General features: G+C 35.7%; 1 protein-coding gene across 2 annotated transcripts in view; it reads right to left on the bottom strand.

Annotated features, from left to right (window-relative positions):
• LOC110100949 (probable cinnamyl alcohol dehydrogenase 1) overlaps positions 1 to 12,283 on the bottom strand; it is a 39,947-nt gene extending 27,664 nt beyond the window's left edge. The window contains exons 1-3 of one of the 2 annotated variants that reach the window (XM_020828675.2): positions 12,132 to 12,283; positions 11,975 to 12,044; positions 6,520 to 6,627 (exon numbers count right to left, since the gene is read on the bottom strand). In XM_020828675.2, coding sequence (XP_020684334.1) covers positions 6,520 to 6,608 — 89 coding nt within the window. In that variant the 5' untranslated portion in view covers positions 6,609 to 6,627; positions 11,975 to 12,044; positions 12,132 to 12,283. The remainder of the gene's footprint in view (positions 1 to 6,519; positions 6,628 to 11,974; positions 12,045 to 12,131) is intronic. The other variant, XM_020828676.2, reaches the window with a different exon arrangement.
• Positions 12,284 to 19,337: the final 7,054 nt, after the last annotated feature.

Genomic DNA, 19,337 nt, shown 5'->3' with positions numbered 1-19,337 from the left:
CTAATGCGAGTGTTGCGGATCCGGTAGCATTTTGCAGCAGCTTGGGGATTGAGTTGTTTGCTGCCTTGTACAGGTAGACTGTCGTGCACTACTTGTATGATTTACGTAGGTAGATTGTAGTGCACTAACGAATCTCCTGCTTTAATCCATAGGAGCTGGTATTTGATGAAAGCCTAATGTGTTTGCTTATAGATGTCACTTAATGTTTATAGCGGGTCTCTTACAGAAGCTCGTAGGAACTTGCATTTGCCGCATTCTTTATGCATTTTGTTGTGGTCTCTAATCCCTACACCTACAATACCTCTACTACTGTTCTAGGTGGATGTATTCATTTGCAGACTGAAATTGACTACAGGATACTGCATTTACTGAAGTTTTTCTGCATCTATCCACAAGTGGAATGTGGTGCATACATCTGTATTTGTAGAGAACCCGTATGTATTGCAGATCATCTTGACTAAATGCTCCAAGTCATTTCGATTTGGTCATTCCTCTTCTGCGTGTATTTAAAACCTTTTTACTATGTATTTTCTTGGAATCAAATTGTTGCTAATGATAGTGACACTACTACATTTCTTCATACTCACTTGTAAGATTGATGTAAATGTCACATATCATTCCTCATGTATGCTCTGTATGTGTTTATGTATGTATTCACAACTAGGTCACAAGACCTTCATTTGTAAATAATGCATCATAGTTATGTGAATGAGTCATCATATTCATTGGTAGTTTATTTCATTGGTGCTGTCACGACCCAACCCGACCGGAACGAATCCCATCGCGCAAGTCGCGACGTATGAATCTAGGATTTAGCTTTGAAATTTGGTTTCAGACTTTCCTTCGAATAATCATACAGAAAACACACAGCTACTATTAAACTTCCAATATACAAAAATTCATCTAACATTTTCTTTCTTCCCATTCTTCAAAATAATCATGTACAATACAATGCATGGCTATAAACAAAAAGAACAGAATAGAAGAATAGAATAGCTATGACCGTACAAAAATCAAAAGTACAAAAATACCTAATCTCATATCAGACACAGAACAACTAGTCCAACACCTCCTTCCCTTTCCCAGAACATGAAAATCACGCAAATAACAAGGATGAGCTAACAGCTCAGCAAGACTACACTACCCAATCAAAATCTCCAGAAACTCTCATATCAAAATACGCATAAAGGCGTTAAAAATATTTGCCATACAGAATCCTCAGATAATCGTACAACAATCATAATATCAGACAGAGGTCAGAGATTCACACAGAACAAAAATTAAACAAAATACTTATATTCGTTCAGAACAAATGAAGTAACAGAGACAGAAGAACTGAATCAAATTTACGTCACAGAATTATTCAAATCAGAATTCAATCAAAGTTCAGAACATATTTCAGAAAACATTCAAATCATATTTCATCACAGATTTCCCTGACCTAGACAGAATCTCAAAGGATTCTGGCCCCTTATGCCTCCCTTCCCTGACACAGATAAAATCTCAAAAGATTCTGACTCCTTATGCCTCCCTTTGTGCTTACAGCACTAGAACATATCAGATATACAGAATTTTCATATCATAATTTATTTTTTTCAGATTCCCTAACACAGACAGAATCTCAAAGGATTCTAGCCCCTTATAACTCCCTTCTGATATCATTCAAACACATCAAATCATCAAATTCAGAAAAAATCGGATTACATTAGAAAAATCGTCAACGGCATAACGGTAGTCCACAGAAATTTCAACAGATCAAATCACAGTTTCAGAAAATTACCAAATTACCACAGATAGTGTAAAATATCTTTTTAAGACTTTTCATTGTACTGAAGCAATATTTTCCAACATCCAGATAATTTTCTATTCAATTAAACTCCGCAGAATTCAAACTACTAGGTAAAAACTTTCCAAAAAATACTCAAAACGTGCAAAAACATCGTCTCTACAACATACCAAAAGTTACGCAGTAAAAGATTCGTCGATACAAAGATAAATCATTTTTAGGCTAACAGAAACGAAAATCGAAATAAGAAATCCGTCAAAAATTACATTTCTGAAAATTGAGAAAGCCATAATGTGTCTTACCTTGAGTCGATCAACTTTCCCAACTATGACGACGGACGAAAACGAACCAAAGTCGCCCAAAATCCACTTTTTCTTTCTCTTTCTTCATTTTTCTCTCTCCTCCTCTTCTCTTTCTTTAAAAAATATCTCAAATCGGATATTTATCAAACAGGATCGTCCAGGACGATGCCCGATCGTCCCGGGACGATCTCCTCTGAACTCCAATCGTCTAGACGAAAATTAATTATTTTTTCTAAACGATGCTCTCTGGACAAATTTCGTACAAACAAACATACCTTCGTCCTGGGACGAAGCTCTCTGTCACCAAATTTTTAACTGATCGTCCCGGACGAACTCCACTTTGTCCTGACGAACCTGGAAGGAAAACAAAAGAAAGACTGGCTTTCAAAGGTGCTATCCCTCTTTTTTGCATGAACTTGAGGACCCTACTGATACGGATACCACGGACCTTATGTTGCTTACGTGTAGGTTGAAGGTTTTTTGTTGTAGCATTGAATTATTGCAACTCCTTTGTCCTCAAAGGTAGTTTAATTCTACTTGCAAACTTTTTATCCTCCAAGATAGTTTACAAGATACATGAGTTTGATATCAATCCCTTCATTCCAATTGGGATGATCGTTGTAGGCTAATTATAATTGCTCAAATAAGTTTATACCAAAGCTTGTAATGACTTTATGTGCGAGTCTTTGCTTGAAAGCAAGTTGTATCACAAGTTCATTTGTTCATCGATGTTTGTTTGAGTGCACTGAAGGCTTGTTCATCATGAGTCATTTTGCTTGATTATTATCTATTTCAATACTCTTTCCAAGTTCATTCATCATTTGCTATTTTATTGTATTTTCATTTGATTCTTGCATGCACGTTGATCATGCTTGGATGCCCTCCTTCACGAGTCTCTTGTTATATGATTCAAATTCTATTATGTATATGTGTTTGAACCCAAGTTCAGTTCATGCTTGAGTTCAAGCTCAATATGAGTCTTCTACATTCATTCAAGTCCTTCAAGTTCTATGTCACATTGAGTTCACTTCGAATTTGAGTCAAATGCTTACAAGTTCAAGTCCCAAATAACCTTGTTGAGCTCAAGCCCAAGTTCAAAGTTCTATGTATTTGTTCTTTTGAATTAAGTCAAAGTTCAAGTTAATGTCATTTGGTCCAAATCAAGTCCATGTGTTCAACTAGCAAGCTCAAGTCCTTGCTCAAATTATTCAAGTCAATCCCTTGTGGTCTCTTGAGTTCAATCAAGTTCTATGTCATCATCAGCTTAGTTCTTTAAAGTTCATCCAAGCTTAAGTTCTATGTTCAGGTCCCCTACTATCTCAAGCATTGTTCAAGTCTTTATGATTATTCAAGTTCAGTTCTCCTTGGTCAAATTATTTGAATTCTTTTGCTTGATCATTTAGCTCATTTGGTGTTTAAATTTAAGTTTAATTTAGTTCTCATGTCGTCTAAATTGAGTTCAATCAGGTCCAGGTGTAGCATTGCGTTCACCCAAAATTTTGGTAGCCTCCCGGCGTCTCCCCCGTTTAGGGAAAAATTACGGGAAACTAGACCTTCCAACCACGCTAAGAAAAGTGTATATGGTAGGTGCCCTCGGACGAGGACACTGTGGCCGTATATTTTTGTCCCTCGTCATGCTAAGAAAAGCGTGTATGGGTCTTTAGTACCTGTTGCAAAAGAAAATTAGTTGTTTTCCCGCAAGCGGGTACTTATGGATATCCTTATTTCATCGTACACGTCGCAATGGGTTCCCATTCCACCACACTAAAAAAAGCGTGTATAAGCGATTTTCCGGTGCGCCACTAACTCTGAAGAAGGGATTTTAGGTGATCACCCGATTCATCGAGAGCACCGTGACGAACTTCCTCCCACCACGTTAAAAAAAGCGTGAATAGGTGGTCGTTTTGTCACGTTGCAAGCGTCGAAAGCGGGTTCTCAGAGTTTTAGGATTTAGAAGGGTTATACCTTGGCATGTCGACGATGACGACGAAGTTTGCACATGAATCGAGGCAAGGGAAGAGAAGCATTTCTTTCTTTTTATAATTAATTATAATTAATCTTAATTAGTTACACTTAATAATAATTAATTAACTAATTAAAATAATTAATTAATTAATTATAAGGCGAAAGGAGTAGGTTATCTTCACTGCACGCGAGCTCCTGTTGCTGCTTCCGATTAAAATGTCATAACTTCCGAAACAACAGGATGGGAACGTCGCCAAGGGAGGTAGAGACGTCGGCTAGGCTAGGGCTTCAAACAGGTAGGTGCTCTCCTCTCTCTCTCTCTCTCTCTCTCTCTCTCTCTCTCTCTCTCTGGATCAGGAGGATCGAAGGGTTGGGAGCTAGAGGAGTTCGGGAATAAGCAAGAGGAAGAGCGACGGGAGTTTAAGGGCTTTGTTCGTGTGAAGAAACCGGTGTTGATCAGGCTTCCTCTCCCTTTTATTAACGCGATTGGGAGCAAGATCGAGGCTGCCGTCGCAGGATTCGCGGGGATGCGCACGAATGGTGTCGAGCTACAGTACTTTTGCGGGATCATGGATTTGAGCGGGATTTGCGGAGGACTCGACGGGTTACAGCAAGTATGCATTTCGTTTCATTTTATTTGGGTATTATACATAGGTCAACAAATCCTAGGTTCATGGCTATTGTACTCTCTAGAATCTTTGAACAATAAAGTAATTGTGAAAGATATCAAATACTTAAAATTTATGAAGATTTACATGATTTGACAAGATCCACCTATGCCCATGGCTGCATAGAAATCAAATAATGCACTAAGCTTCAAGAGAGGCATATGTGAAGCTTAGACTTCAAACAAATTTAAGAGATGCAGTCTGATGATGCACTTTGAAATATTCAAACTTATAGAGGTAGTCATCTATTGTTGCTTTCATACTTCTTTAAAGATGAAAGAAAATAGATATTGTACATGACATCAGGAAAGGTACAAATCATTGTTGCACAAATGCTTTATCTTTGATTGCTACAGTAAATGCAACCTACTACAGTATTGAGCTTTGCTACAACATCTGACCATATCTCTTTCTTTAGGCATGAGCAGTAGTTGGCATGGATCCTTTTGGCATGTGGGAAACTAGGGGGCAACCAAATGGAGGTTTATGTACATGTGTAGATTTACATAAATTTACAAAATATATTAACTCCATATGAAATAAAAAATCTAAAAAATGGCTCAAAATTGATTACATGATTCTCAAGATGTTCCCTTAGCTTAAACAACTCAAATCAAATCTCAGGCTTTGTTTGTTTGAGTGTTTTTTTGCCTTTTCCGTTTTCAAACGGAATTTTTTTTTTTGTTCGTCAAATCACGTTCCCAATAACTCTTTTTTTTCATTTTTCTATAATTTTGAGAAAGCTTTTTATATATGCTTCTCCGTTAGAAAACTCCATTTTCTGAACTAATGTTTTTTACAACTGTCTTTTACAAAAGCACCAAAAAAACAAACGAAGCCACAACAATATGCGTTTTACAATAATGAGTATATTGCACAACATATAAAGGGAATTCTAAATATAGAAGGAAATCCCAAATCCACTAAAAAAGCGACAATCCCACACCAAAATTTGAGCATAATTTCCACTAATTATATATGAATTGATAGGCATAAAATCATCAAGAAACATTACATCCATGTTTAAGAAGAAATTTTTGGAGGGTTTATTTTCTTTTGTTTTTTCGGTGATGCAGGTAGAAGTGTGGGGCTAAAGGTAAAACGCACAAACAGAATAAAAATAAAAATGAACCTGTAGAGGTTTGCCCAACACAAATACAAAAAATTAGCCAGTCAAAATTGCTATCCAACTCTCAATGCAATCTGCTTGGCTTACCTTAGTATTTCACATGAAAGTTAGTAATTGTTCATATCATTTGTCTTGGTTATTACGTTCTTCACCTCATGTGCTTTATTGTCATTGTTCCTTACTTCAGCATTATAATTTTCAGTCTGGATTGTATTGATATTTCTTTCACTTCTGCTATTTGGGCACTAAGGATCTCATTTTATAAAAATAAAGGTCCTAAACTAGTTTAAAAGATGGAGAGGAGTGATTAAATAATGACTTCAATTTGGCTTCTCAAGATCCTTCTTGGACTGCTCTCTCACTAATCCATATCTTCTCTCACACGCATTTATTTATGTCTGATCTTAGCATCCACCCTACCTCATATCCCTCTCTCCTCCAGATATACCTTTCTTGTCTCACTCTCTTGGCTCTCATGTCCTTTCTGGTTCTCTCGCTCTCTACAACTAAACTCATTCATTTACCATCTAAATGCTTCATCCAATAATTTGGCATCACATTAATATTAGTGCTTCTCACAAGGAGTCCATCCACAAACTTAAAAAGTTTTTTCCTTGGGTCATTAAAAGAAAAACTTACATAAAAATGAAAAACATTATCTATTTAAACCTTCTATTAAATTTGTAAGGTGAAAGAACACCAGATGTATCTCTTGCTGCCCAGCCGAAGCAATCTCTGCTCTCGCTTTTGGAAGCCATGGTTAAGTATACACTTAGACTGCAAAGGAAAATAAATAAATAAATAAAAGAAACGCAGAACAAACGCAATGTTATGCTGCAATCAGGTATAAGAAAAATCAGTTTGCTAAATTTTTTTAAGAATGAATAAATAACTAAGATCTTAATTTCTCTAGTTGATATCAAGATATCGCCCAAATCAATGAAATTTAGTCAAGCTATCAAAACAATGATGAAATTTTATGTTTGGTTCAAGCTTGATGTAAAATAAAGTGTTTCTACGTCAAATATAATTTTTTTTAAATGCCTGATTTATTTAAAGTTAGTGAACTTCAGTTACTTTATAGTTCATTGTCTCCACAAAATTGATGCAAGTAAATGCAACCGATTGGGCTGTAATTAGGTATCAAGGGCTTCATTGTATACGCCCAGATTAACAGCCACCCTATCCAACTAGCTATGATGAGTAGACGGTGCGATATAATCTACACAGCTACCTTATACAACTAGCTCCACATAGCGGTGTAAGTTATAGGAGCAAGGTCCGACAGACGTGTTAGCCCAAGATACCAAGACAAAGATCATAACTGTATACAACAACAATAATAACATCAAGCTTTTATCCCACTACGTAGGGTTGGCTACATCAATCCTTTTTCTCCATTGTGTCCTGCTAAAAGTCAAATTATTATTTAAATCTAATAAAAAAAGATCATTTTTAACACTTTCTAACCAAACCTTTTGAGTATACCTCTAGTTTTCTTAACATAAGTCAAATCTAATTCATCTACTCTCCTAATCGGGCCATTAGAAAGCCGATGTCTTATGTGACCAAACCATCTAAGGCAACTCTCTCTAATCTTATTTGCCATTGGAACTATTCGCATTTTGTTTCTAAGAGTAAAGCCACTCATCCACTTGAGCATCCTCATCTCTGTAACACTTAACTTAGTTAAAGCTTCTATTTTAATGGTCAACATTCCGCGGCAAAAAGTTGTAATACCCCATATGTTAACTTTGTCAAATATTTTTTTGGAGTCAATATAAGTTCAAATCACAAATCATCTTCACCATAGCATTGATATTATAGTGCTTTAATTACACGAATTTTTTTTTTTGTAATTTTTTTGCACTGGTGAAAATCCTTAAGAAATTGACACATGTCGGTACAAAGTGAGAATTTTGAGACCGTCAAGTGTCTATTTTGCAAAATGATTTTATCAATATTTTATAAATAAAATGATTTAATTTATGGATATTTATCTATAATTTTTTAGGCCCAAAAGAATTTATATAAATTTTATAATTATATATTTCTATATTATTATTTTAATACAAATATCTTATTCCATTATTTAAAATATCTTAAAGCCAATTGAATTTTCTCAAATCGGTTAACAGAGAGCACCCTAAGTAATTTGAGAGAAAATGTGATGAGAGAGAAAAGGAAATCTAAGATTTCTAGGTTGTTGAGCAATTTTCGTCAATCAAACCTATTGGATGATTTATTCATCTCGTTCTATGGAAACTTTACACAATTTCTAATTTCAAGAATTTTGTGTTTTTGATATTTTTTCTGATCAAATTTTTATTTCCAATAATGAAAAATAAGAATAATTTTATATTGGTAAAACTTTCATTGTGTAACTTTTTATATATTATAGAGATTAAGATTATGAATGTTTTGAGTATTTAAGATTTTTCACCGGGTAATGTTGAAAATACAATTATTTTTTGCCTACTTAGAAATTTATTTTAACATCTAAAAATAGTGTTTTAGTTCAACAAAAGCTTCAAAATGTTATTTTATGCAATATTTGGTAATTTAGTTAAATTTTGAAAATGTGAATGTTTGCTCAGTATGATTTTTTTGTCTACCATTAGGACATTTTAACACTTTCTTAATTTTTTTTTATCACTTTCTTAATTATATTCATTGAGCACATGATATACAAGACATATTGAGTATATGATTAAAAAATTGATTTAATACTCATATAGAATAAGTGGATAGCAAGTGTACATTTTTATATGATTTTACTACATTGAATTTATTTCAACAATCCTTACTAATGTTTTGATTTTATGCTTTATCTAATTTCTGTACTAATTGATATTACGGATACAATGATTGTTTTATAGATTTTTCACTCATACTGATTTATTATTTTACTAGCTTTCGTACCATAGTATTTTATTGTTTATAGATTCTACTACTACTGCATGTAAATTTTATTATTTATGCACTGATTCAATGATCATATGAATGTATCTACTATGATTTGATTGTTAACATGCATATTGTTCATTTTTCGTGCTTTAAAATCAGTTATAAATTTTGGTGACCTGCTAGGTATTTTAGCTCACTATACATGATTAAATGATTTCATGTCAAGTAGAAAATCAGAAGTGTGAGATTGACTCGGATTCCTCATGTTTTGTTTCTTTTTGCTTTAACTATTCTTTTATACTCCTGACAAGATAGATATGTGATGATTGTATGGATCATGAGTTTTGTATATAATTTTTGGGAATGAATACAAATATGTACGTTGATGTTTTGAATTATAAAATATATTTTCGTTGTTTATTTCTGATAAATAAATTAGATAGCTCTGATTGTTATTTATTAAAAGAATAATTCTTCCAATTTAAATTTTGGGGCATTACAATTGATATCATAGCATAATTATTGAAAGAATTGATTGTTACCAGAGCTGTAAGAATTGATTGAGTTGGGAAGAATGAATAAAATATATAGTTTAGGGTGTATTATTTTGCATACATAGTTAATTATATATGTGTATTATTCAGATCATATCGAATCGAGCATGTAAACAATCAAAATGGATCCACTAGTCAAATATAGCCAATGAGCAATACAATGCAACTCTAGTGCCATCAGATAGTGTGATGCAGTTGGCTAATGTTATAGCACAAGTAATGAGGGATACACAAAGTAAGTCAGCTGGAAGCAAAAAGAAAAGAGGGAGGTAAACATTTGTAAATATTTCATAAGCTAAAAGCTCTGTTGTTCAAAAGAGTTGTAGAACCTCAGGCAGCAGAAGATTGGTTACTGAGGATAGAGAAAATTATTGACATCATGTAGTGTCTGGAGAGCTGGAAGGTACCATTAGCTATGTTCCTGTTTGGAGGAGAGGAAGAGAGATAGCGGATTGGATAGTACAGAGAGAAATTTCAGAGGACTAATGTTGAGATCACTTAGGATGAGTTCACTATAGTGTTCAGGATGTAGTTTGTACCTCCATCAGCCCAATGACAAATGTAGGAAGCATTTATGAAATTGGAGCAGGAGTGCAAGATAGTGATGCAGTATGTAGCCAAGTTTACTGCCCTTTCTAGGTATGCTTCTCACTTGATCCCTACTGCTAAGGAAAAGTGTTCATTGTTTAAAATTTTAGAGGACTAATATGAGGCTCGCCTCTGCACAATTCCACTGAAAAACGCCTTGAGGCTTACGCCTCAAACCTTTTTATGAGGCTTGCGCCTCAACTTAACTGAGGCCTGCCTGGAGAAGCACCTCGCCTCTACGCCTCACCCTACTTATATATTTTTTATTAAAACTTACCTAAATCCTTAACTAAAGCCCCAAACAAATCATGCCTTAATGCACCTCCGAGCAAAAACAACTCCTCTCAACTTCCTCGGCCTCTAGCCTATCACCTTTGTCTTAGCCACCACTATCGTAGCAACCGTCGGGGATCACTTGAAGGCCACACACCACCACCACCTCCTCTAAAAATTTAGGATTATTACTCTCACCATTAGATTGATGATAAATATTTATTTAAGACAAAAATGACTGAAATAAATGATGAAGAAGCAAATTGAGGAAGCTTGGATTCCACAGGATGAGAAAGATAAAAAAACCAATTTTTTTATGATGACTCCAATAAAAAACCACCTCATTGATGACACAACAGATGATTTTTGAGTTGTTGACAACTATTTTAGCTTTTTTTAAGAATTAATCGTGGATGAGTAAGTGAGAAAGAAAAAATTTTAAGTTAAACTTGATGTTATATGATACTTGTATGATTTTTTACATTTTATGTTATTTTTTTCTTGGATTTTAATTATATTTCATGCAATTTATCACTTGTCACTTTACAACATGTGCAATTTTTTTTATATGAATGTCAATTTGTTACTTAATAGTTCAATAAAAAGCTAACATGTCATTCTTTAGCATATTATTTTGGTATTATATAAAAAATCACTTTTAACTTTTATTTTCATTTCATGCAATTACTAGATTTTGAGGCTTACGCCTCAAAACGCATTGAGGCTTACGACTTGCCTCATGAACGGAAAATGCCTTAATACCCAATTGCACAATTTAAACTTTGATAGGTTTCTGCAAGGGTTGAACAAAGAGCTCAGACATTTGCTAGTTCCTCTATGGATTCAGAAGCTTTCTGCGTTGGTGGAGTTGGCCAGACTGATAGAGATTGATTTGACAGCACCAGCATCTATTAGTTTATGCCAAAACAATGACATAAATAGAAGAAATTATTATGTGCAGAGTCCGGAAGGGAAAAACCATCCAGACTGAGTGTACACAGTGTGCACAAAATATTGATACACACTGTCTACAAAGTTGTAAACTGTGTGTACACTCACATGTTCAAACAGTTCATATCGTCCAGACTCCGCACATAATAATTTCTCCATAAACAGTCCCTACTCCCCCTTAATTATGTTGACTATTCATATCAAATTTTATTTTATCAAATCAGTTCAATATGCAAACACATAATAATGACCATATAAAAAGCTTGCATAATCATACAAGAAAAATCGCTGACCTGTAATGGTCAAGTAGTTTTGTATTATTACACAAAAACTAAAGATGATAGTAGATCAAAAAAATGTTTTGGTCGAGTCATATCGGGTCGGTATAGATATTTTCTATGCCCAAGCTTGGCATGGCCCGTTGAATCGATTGACTTTCCCTACCTATGCTAGTGATGCAGTTGAGTTGGGTTGGCATGGCATACTCAGTCAAGTTTTGGGTAATCTATTTTTTTAAACAGTTCAGATTGCTTAAGCACGAATCTTTGGTGCATATATTTGATTATTCCGCTATTAAAGATTGCTATTATGTAAATCAACGGTCATTCTCGAACCTACTTTCTAGAACGTCTTATGATTTTGTTTTTTTCAGGAACGACAATCAATAAGACAAAAGTATATAATAAACAATCGCCAAACTAAATTTCAGATCTGATGAATTTAGAAGTTAGAATTTGGTAAACAAAAGAATATCACGGGTCAATAGAATCTAGGGTTTCTGCGAAATCGAAGATGATGACTTGATAAGGAGATAGAAGCACACAAAATTAGGAATATGACTGAAATCATACGTTACTTTTCCTCAGTTTCTCCGATGCCCGACTTCAAGTGATCAACGATGGGGCGCCTGTGATTCGCAAACTACAAAACAGCACCGGTCAGTATCAGAAGTTTCATAATGGATTGACGAGGAGCAATATGAGGCATAGAGACACAGCTAGAGAGTACCGGCCATATGCGACTTGAAGTGAAACGTTATTGACTGGTTAAGCTGGCAATGTAACGTCGCGATGGCTTTGAGTTGGCGGGTAGGCTACCGTGCAAAAGATAGCGCGAGCGACAGAGAGGGATTTGCGGCCACTGGCACTGCGGGCCGTTTGCGTGGCTTTTTGACTTTTGAGTATTATTTTCTTTTATTTTTTATTATTTATAAAAATTATGATGAAAATTTATTTTCTTGTAATTAAATAAGAGCTAAAATATATTTAGCTATTTTTTAAAAAAATATATTTATAATATTTATAATGCTAACAATTGAATGATCATCTTTATAAAAAAATCATATTAACCTCAAAATTACTTCTAAAAGATTTTTATCCAGCCTTCTTAATCTTGTATAATCATAGAAATATATAATATGAAATTATACTCTTTGTTATAAAATTTTAAAATGAGCACACAAAATTATATTATATGTAATAAAATCACAGGAAAAAAGAGAATAGGAGCCTTATTTTCGATGCAGCCTATTTATGTATCTCATTTTGATATGTTGGTAGAAAGTTTTGACTATCAATCAAGAGAGCTTTGATTAGCTGGATTCAAGTTTTTCATATGTGATATATATGAATTTGATTTAATTGATATATATAACCCCTTTCAAATAAGGGGAAAACCCAACATTAGAACACAGAACCGTTTGATTTTGTAACTGTGAACAGTAAAAGCATAATTATTGTTTACAATTTCGTTTTTACTATTCAATGCTGTGTTTTTACTACTGTTTTACTATTCATAGTCACAAAATCGAAAATTTCTCTATATTCGGACTCCGCACATAATAATATCTACTGTAAAACAGTGTTTCCTCACTAGTTTTTTTTTTTTTAAGATTCCAATAGCTCAAATAAAATATGTACATAGAGCCGGCTTTGTAGAATATGATGTTCTGTTTTATTTATTGTGAGATATGATAACACATCAAAAAATTATCAATGGTACGTTTGGTATTTTCATTATTTTTCAAGACCTGAGTGGGCCTTTTAAATAACCTTTTTTAGTAACTATTTTACTCTATTTATGCTCACCGATTACAGCCACCAACCACTTTCCCAATAACAATATCAAAGAGTTGTAAATTAATTTTAAAATATGAAAATTTTAATGATAATAAATTCATCATAAATACAAGCATAAATTATAAACATTTGTTATTACAATACAAATTTTAATGAAGATTCTAGCATGATCAAACTCAATTATAAATTAACATATTTCATGATTTATGAAAACAAAATGTATGTCTCAATAATTAAAATAATATACAAGTAAAAATGGCAAAGCTAGTAATCACATCATATCACAATGATCACATAAAATACTATGAATAAATATAATATAGTCTATATTTTATATTTTATAATTATAGAATACAAATAAATATCAAGAAAAATGCTCAAAACAAATAATAATATGCTTATCAATTACTTTTTTGTTTTGGGAACGGGGAAGTATCGGCCCGCTGCCACGTCAGCTTGTGACGCGCTTGGCGATGTCAATTAGTCTCCTCGGCTGACCTAGATGAGCAACCCACACCCTTGCTACTCGTGGCCAGCATTTATTGGGTCCCCCCTAAAGGGGCAACTGCCGCTTGAGAAAATCGAACTCAGGATGGGGGGTTCCCAACCGAGCACGCCCACCAACCAAGCTAAACATCGGTGGGTACTTATCAATTACTTAATAAAGAGTTTCCTATCAAACAGATCCCAAGCAACCTAGTTTTTCAATCATGTGTTGATCCTTCTCACTCCAAAATACGGTGCTCCACAAATCCAAGATTTAGGATAAATTAAATAAATCATACATTCAAGGCATTGTAGATTAATGCATTAAATAATCAAATAAACAAATCAAGCAACTTCTTCAAATCAAGAGTTCCCCCTAATTTATACTTCATAATTAACCCTGAATGATTGCGAATTATTTACCATATTTTCCTAGCAATGCTCATAGATAGTAGTTGATTCTAGAGCTCTTCTCCTTGTTCATTCATCCTGCTTTGCTTTCCATGTCTGCCTAAAAAGAAATTTGTGTCAAACATACTTTAAGATGTGGCAAGTGTGGATTGATTCTAGTGACTAAAATCAGTCATTATATGAAGCAGGGCAATTGGATCAGGAAGCGTAGAATAATATGGAGAACCAAGATTTTACTGTCTATCATAATTTCATGGAGATGGAGTAAAGATTCATAAGAATGCTCTTTGAAGCATTAAAGTGGTCCATAGGGAGGCTCCAAGCCTCCAAGAGAAAACAAACTAGAAGGATCCTTGGAATTGATGATCTGAAGAGGGTGATCTAGCACTAGGGAACTGACTTTGACACATATTGCAAATGAGATCCACTACCACACTAACAATGAATAATCCACTCCCCCACCGAAGTCGGTAAGGAGGGAACTGCAACTAACCAATGTGTTTTCTGGGGAGATAGCTGAAATGAGATCCTGGTAAGGTTTAAGATGGCCCATGTAGAGTCATACTAAGGAATATCAGATCACGTCGACTACATGAAATACTTTGATACAACCTCATTGATGGATATTGATGAAGCATCAAAGTGTTAGTTATTATTCACCACTTTCAAGGAGTTTGTTCTCTGATGGTTCTCACGCATACCACTAGAAGTCCTTACATCCTTTTATCGAGTTCAAAAGGTTATTACATAATTTGTGAGCACTTACAAGCCTAAAAAGAATGCATAGGATTTCTTATGGAGATAGGAGCCAAGTGAGTTCCTGAGAAACTTTATTGATTAGTTATGGAGGGAGAGCGTGAGAACAAGGACTTTTTTTGAACAAGGACTTGGAACCATCAATTTCCCAAAGCTAGGGGTGTCAATATTTGACCCGACCCAAACCCAGCTAAAAAAATATGGGTTCGGGTCCACCTGTTTGTCGGACGGGTCAGGTTCAGATTGTGAAACCCCTTAAGTATAAACAAGCTAAACTCTTAAGCATCGAGGCGCCTTTTGGTATAATGGTTGGAATTTTATTAATAAACTATGCACTTAAACGTGCTCATTTCGAAACAATTCTGGGATAAGTGACCTACTGAGAAGTTACACCAACAGGACAAAGCCGTGAGGCTCTTAGGCCAAAGCAAACAATATCTCGATAGTTAAGAGTTTAAGCTATTACAAATAATATCAGAGCCATACATCAGTCGGAAGATGGGAAATAATATCATACAATATAAAGTGTCACGTCATGGGAGCCACCTCTTGAACCTTGTGTGGGACAAGTGTTACAGGATCCACCACTTGAACTTGTAAGGGCCACCTCTAGAATCATATATATCAGGTGGATGATTATGGAATAAAGATGCTGATGATGATGTCAGTTACTTAAGTGGGAGAGCTTATAAAATCACTTAAGTAAAAAAAAAGGTAAACTCTTAAACATAGAAATGCCTTTTGGTGTAATGGTTGAAAATTCATCAAAAAACTCCACTGTTAAGCATGTTCATCTCGGAGCAATTCTAATATGAGTGACATACTAAGAAGTTACACTAACAAGACAAAGCCGTGAGGCTCTTAGGTCAAAGCGAATAATATCTTGATAGTTAAGAGTTTGGGCTATTTCATGATTGACTTGGAAGCCCGGAGCCAACTCGATTGACCCGGAAGCTACACCTACCCACATCACACATTCCTCAATCCGCTACTCTGCTTAAGTGCTCAACATTCCATAGTACGCACTCCTCAACTTGTCCACTCGAGTGCTCAACAATCCGCATTGCATGTAATTTCTGAAAATTTTACAATAGGGGTTTTTATTGAATAGGAAATTATATAGATATTGAAAAATAATTATTTCGTATAACAAAAGTCTTAAAACATCATTTTACACAATCTCTAATAATTTAGTAATTTTCAAAAAATGTGCATTTTTTGCCTAGTAGGATTTTCTGTTGTTTACCGTTATACAACAATATGCAATTCTAACACATGCACAATTACTCTTTACCTGTTATAATGTAATTTTATATATATGATTAAATAATATATGCTGCGAGTTATAAGAGGACCAGAATCCTCTGAGATTCTATCTATGGGAGGGAATTGCTGAGAGCTACAAGGGATCAGAATCCTTAAAAATTCTGTTTGAGACAGAAATATGTGATATGCTTTGGTGTTATAAGCACAAAAAGATATTCATAAGGGGCCAAAATCTTTTAAAGTTCTTTTAGAGTCCAAAAAATGTGATATAAATTGCTCTGAGACAGGGATATTGTTATGGGTTGTATTAATAGTCATTAATCAATACTCTATCAAATGTTCAGATGATGATATCTTGCTCTTGCTCTTGCTCTTGCTCTTATGACTCACGATCAATCGTTCCTTATGACTCCCACTCAATTAACTTCTTATAATTCCCATTGAATCATGTGAATTAGTAGCCCCAACTCCTTATAACTCCATCAATCCCATATTTCTTATGACTCCCATCCACTGACTCCTATCAGTGGACCACATGAATCGTAAGAATACACACAGGTTATCATATCAATTATCTGATATCAACGAGTATATATCTAAATCTATATATTTGTTGTGCACCCTCACAGAATCCGGACGATTCTCTCATCTGGACTGCACATAATAATCTGTCCAACAGAAGAACTAATTTAAAGTAACTTTGATTAAAAAATAAATAAGACTTGCAATAGTACTAAGAATAATTATCTGTTGAGGCAAGTTTTTTGTATATTTACTGAATATTACGTACGGAGTCCGGATGGGAGAATTGTCTGGATTTTGTGAATGTACACAACAAATACACACCAAAAAATAAAACAGTATATTTACTGTGTTTTCTCATAAAATTCAAACGGTTCTCCCATCCGGACTCTACATGTAATAATCCCATCCCCCCAGCAGAAGAACCAATTCAGCGGAACTTTGATTAAAAAATAAAAAAGACTTGCCATAGTACTAAGAATAATTATCTCCTGAGACAAGTTTCTGCGGCAAGTGCCATTTGTTATCGCAGCTTACACTGCATGAACTTTCTGTACCCTAGTTTGCTTTCTTTGCGCCGCCCTCTCCGGCCGGGGGACTTCTCCCCTATGGCTGCTGCTGCTTCCTTGCCGCTTCCACCTCCCGCTTCTTCATCGCCCACCCGCGCTGCTGTTCTTCCTCTCTGGAAGAACCTTCTCACCACCACACCCCAAGTCTCCACCAATTTTTCCCACTCGCTTTCTTTCGTCCCAACCAACAATTTTACCGCCAACTTCACCACTGACCAATTTGTCGCTGGAGCTCCAGAATGGGCTTTATCGCTGGTAGGATACTCTATCGGGAAGCGCCCCTTCTACGAAGCCCTGCTAGCGACGATCAAAAAGACATGGCAGCTCAAAGGAGAACTTTCCCTTCTTACCATGGACGATGGTTTCTTCTTGCTCAAGTTTACTGCTCTTGAAGACTATGAGCATGCATGGACAGGGGGCCCCTGGTTTTTCTTCGGGAAACCGTTCATTTTGCAGAAATGGAGTCCTGATTTTGTTCCTAAGCGCGAGGAGTTCCCCTCCATACCTCTCTGGGTTAAAATCTTAAACTTGCCGCTATCTCTTTGGACACCAGAAGGTATTTCTAAACTTGCTAGTTGCATTGGTATTCCCATAGCAGTAGATGCTCTTACAGCGGCAAAAACTCGTCTCACATTCGCGCGTGTATGTGTGCAAGTTACTAGCTCTTCCCCTTTGCCTGAAGAAATCTACTACTCTGTTGATGGCAAAGTCACTCCGCTTCGTGTGGCTTATGACTGGAAACCTGAACATTGTTCACAGTGCGGTTCTATCATGCACCCCCCTACTCTCTGCCCTAAAGACCCCATTTTGAAATCTACTGTCAACACCCAGCCCAGGGGACGCAGTTCCAGTAGGAAACCTCGACCATCTCCACCGCCCAGACTCAATATTCCAAAACCCACACAGCCTCTCAAGGTGAACAGCTCGGTCACCACTCTCATACCCACTCAAATTCTCACTAACAATAATATTGTTGGCCCAATACTCCCAAACCTGAACTCACCCTCTGGCGAAGTGCAGGAAAATCCCGAACCCTCTTTTAAAACCAAAGACCCCCCACCTATAAACACATCCAATAAATTCCAAACACTAACCGACCTAGATAAATCTGATGAGATTCAACCTCAAAGTTCTATACAAGGCCTAAACCTCAGTAACACGGTCAATGCCATTTCTGAAAATACCAATCTCATCCTCAATCACAACAGCCCACCCCACACATCTCCCCGACACCATCAACCTAATATTCCCTCAACTTTTAATGATACCAACAGCTCTACATCCAATACTCCAAAAGCCCAACATACTAGCAATCAAAATCAAAAACAAACTAGAGGCAAGACCGGGAAAAAAGCTTCTAACTCCAACAACAAAACCCAATGACCCTTCCCAATTTTGCAGCATGGAATATTAGAGGGTTTAATAACCCTGTCAAAGTCAAAAGCTGCAAAAATCTTGTTCAATCCCACAATCTTGACCTTCTTTTTATCCTTGAAGCTAAAATAACTCCTAATAATCTCCATAATGACTGGTTCTTGGCCAATCACCAAATTTTCCCTATAGAAGGTAATTGTGACAATTTTCAGGTTTCCAACCCGGGCCGTATTTGGGTTAAGTGGAACATGGGTGCATTAAACTTTGCACCTCTTTTTGTGACTAATCAACTCATCCATGGCACTATCACCACTAATGCTAATGCTACCTGTTCAGTTACTGCTGTCTATGCTAGTAATTCTTATTCTGAGAGGCAATCTTTATGGAATGATATTCAAAAGTTGGCTGGATCTATTAACTCCCCTTGGGCTATATTGGGGGATTTTAATTGCTGCCGTGAGCTGGAAGAAAAAATTGGAGGCACTCCTTTGACTGTCTCTAAGATGGGAGATTTCAATAATATGGTTTTCAATGCAGGGCTTTATGACCTTTCCTCTGTCGGGCATTATTTTACTTGGCATAACCAGCAGCCTCAAAATCCAATTCACATTAAACTAGACCGTGTCCTAGTTAATGACAATTGGCTCTCTTGCTTCCCCAGCTCTTTCTACAAAATTGCGGACCCGGACTGCTCTGATCACTCCCCCTCATCCTAACTTGCTCCTCTGACAACAAACGTGGCCGCCGCTTCT

Source organism: Dendrobium catenatum, unplaced genomic scaffold, assembly GCF_001605985.2.
Source record: "Dendrobium catenatum unplaced genomic scaffold, ASM160598v2 fragScaff_scaffold_672, whole genome shotgun sequence".
NCBI classification, from domain to species: domain Eukaryota; kingdom Viridiplantae; phylum Streptophyta; class Magnoliopsida; order Asparagales; family Orchidaceae; genus Dendrobium; species Dendrobium catenatum.
This window is presented reverse-complemented; position numbering and strand designations above follow the sequence as displayed.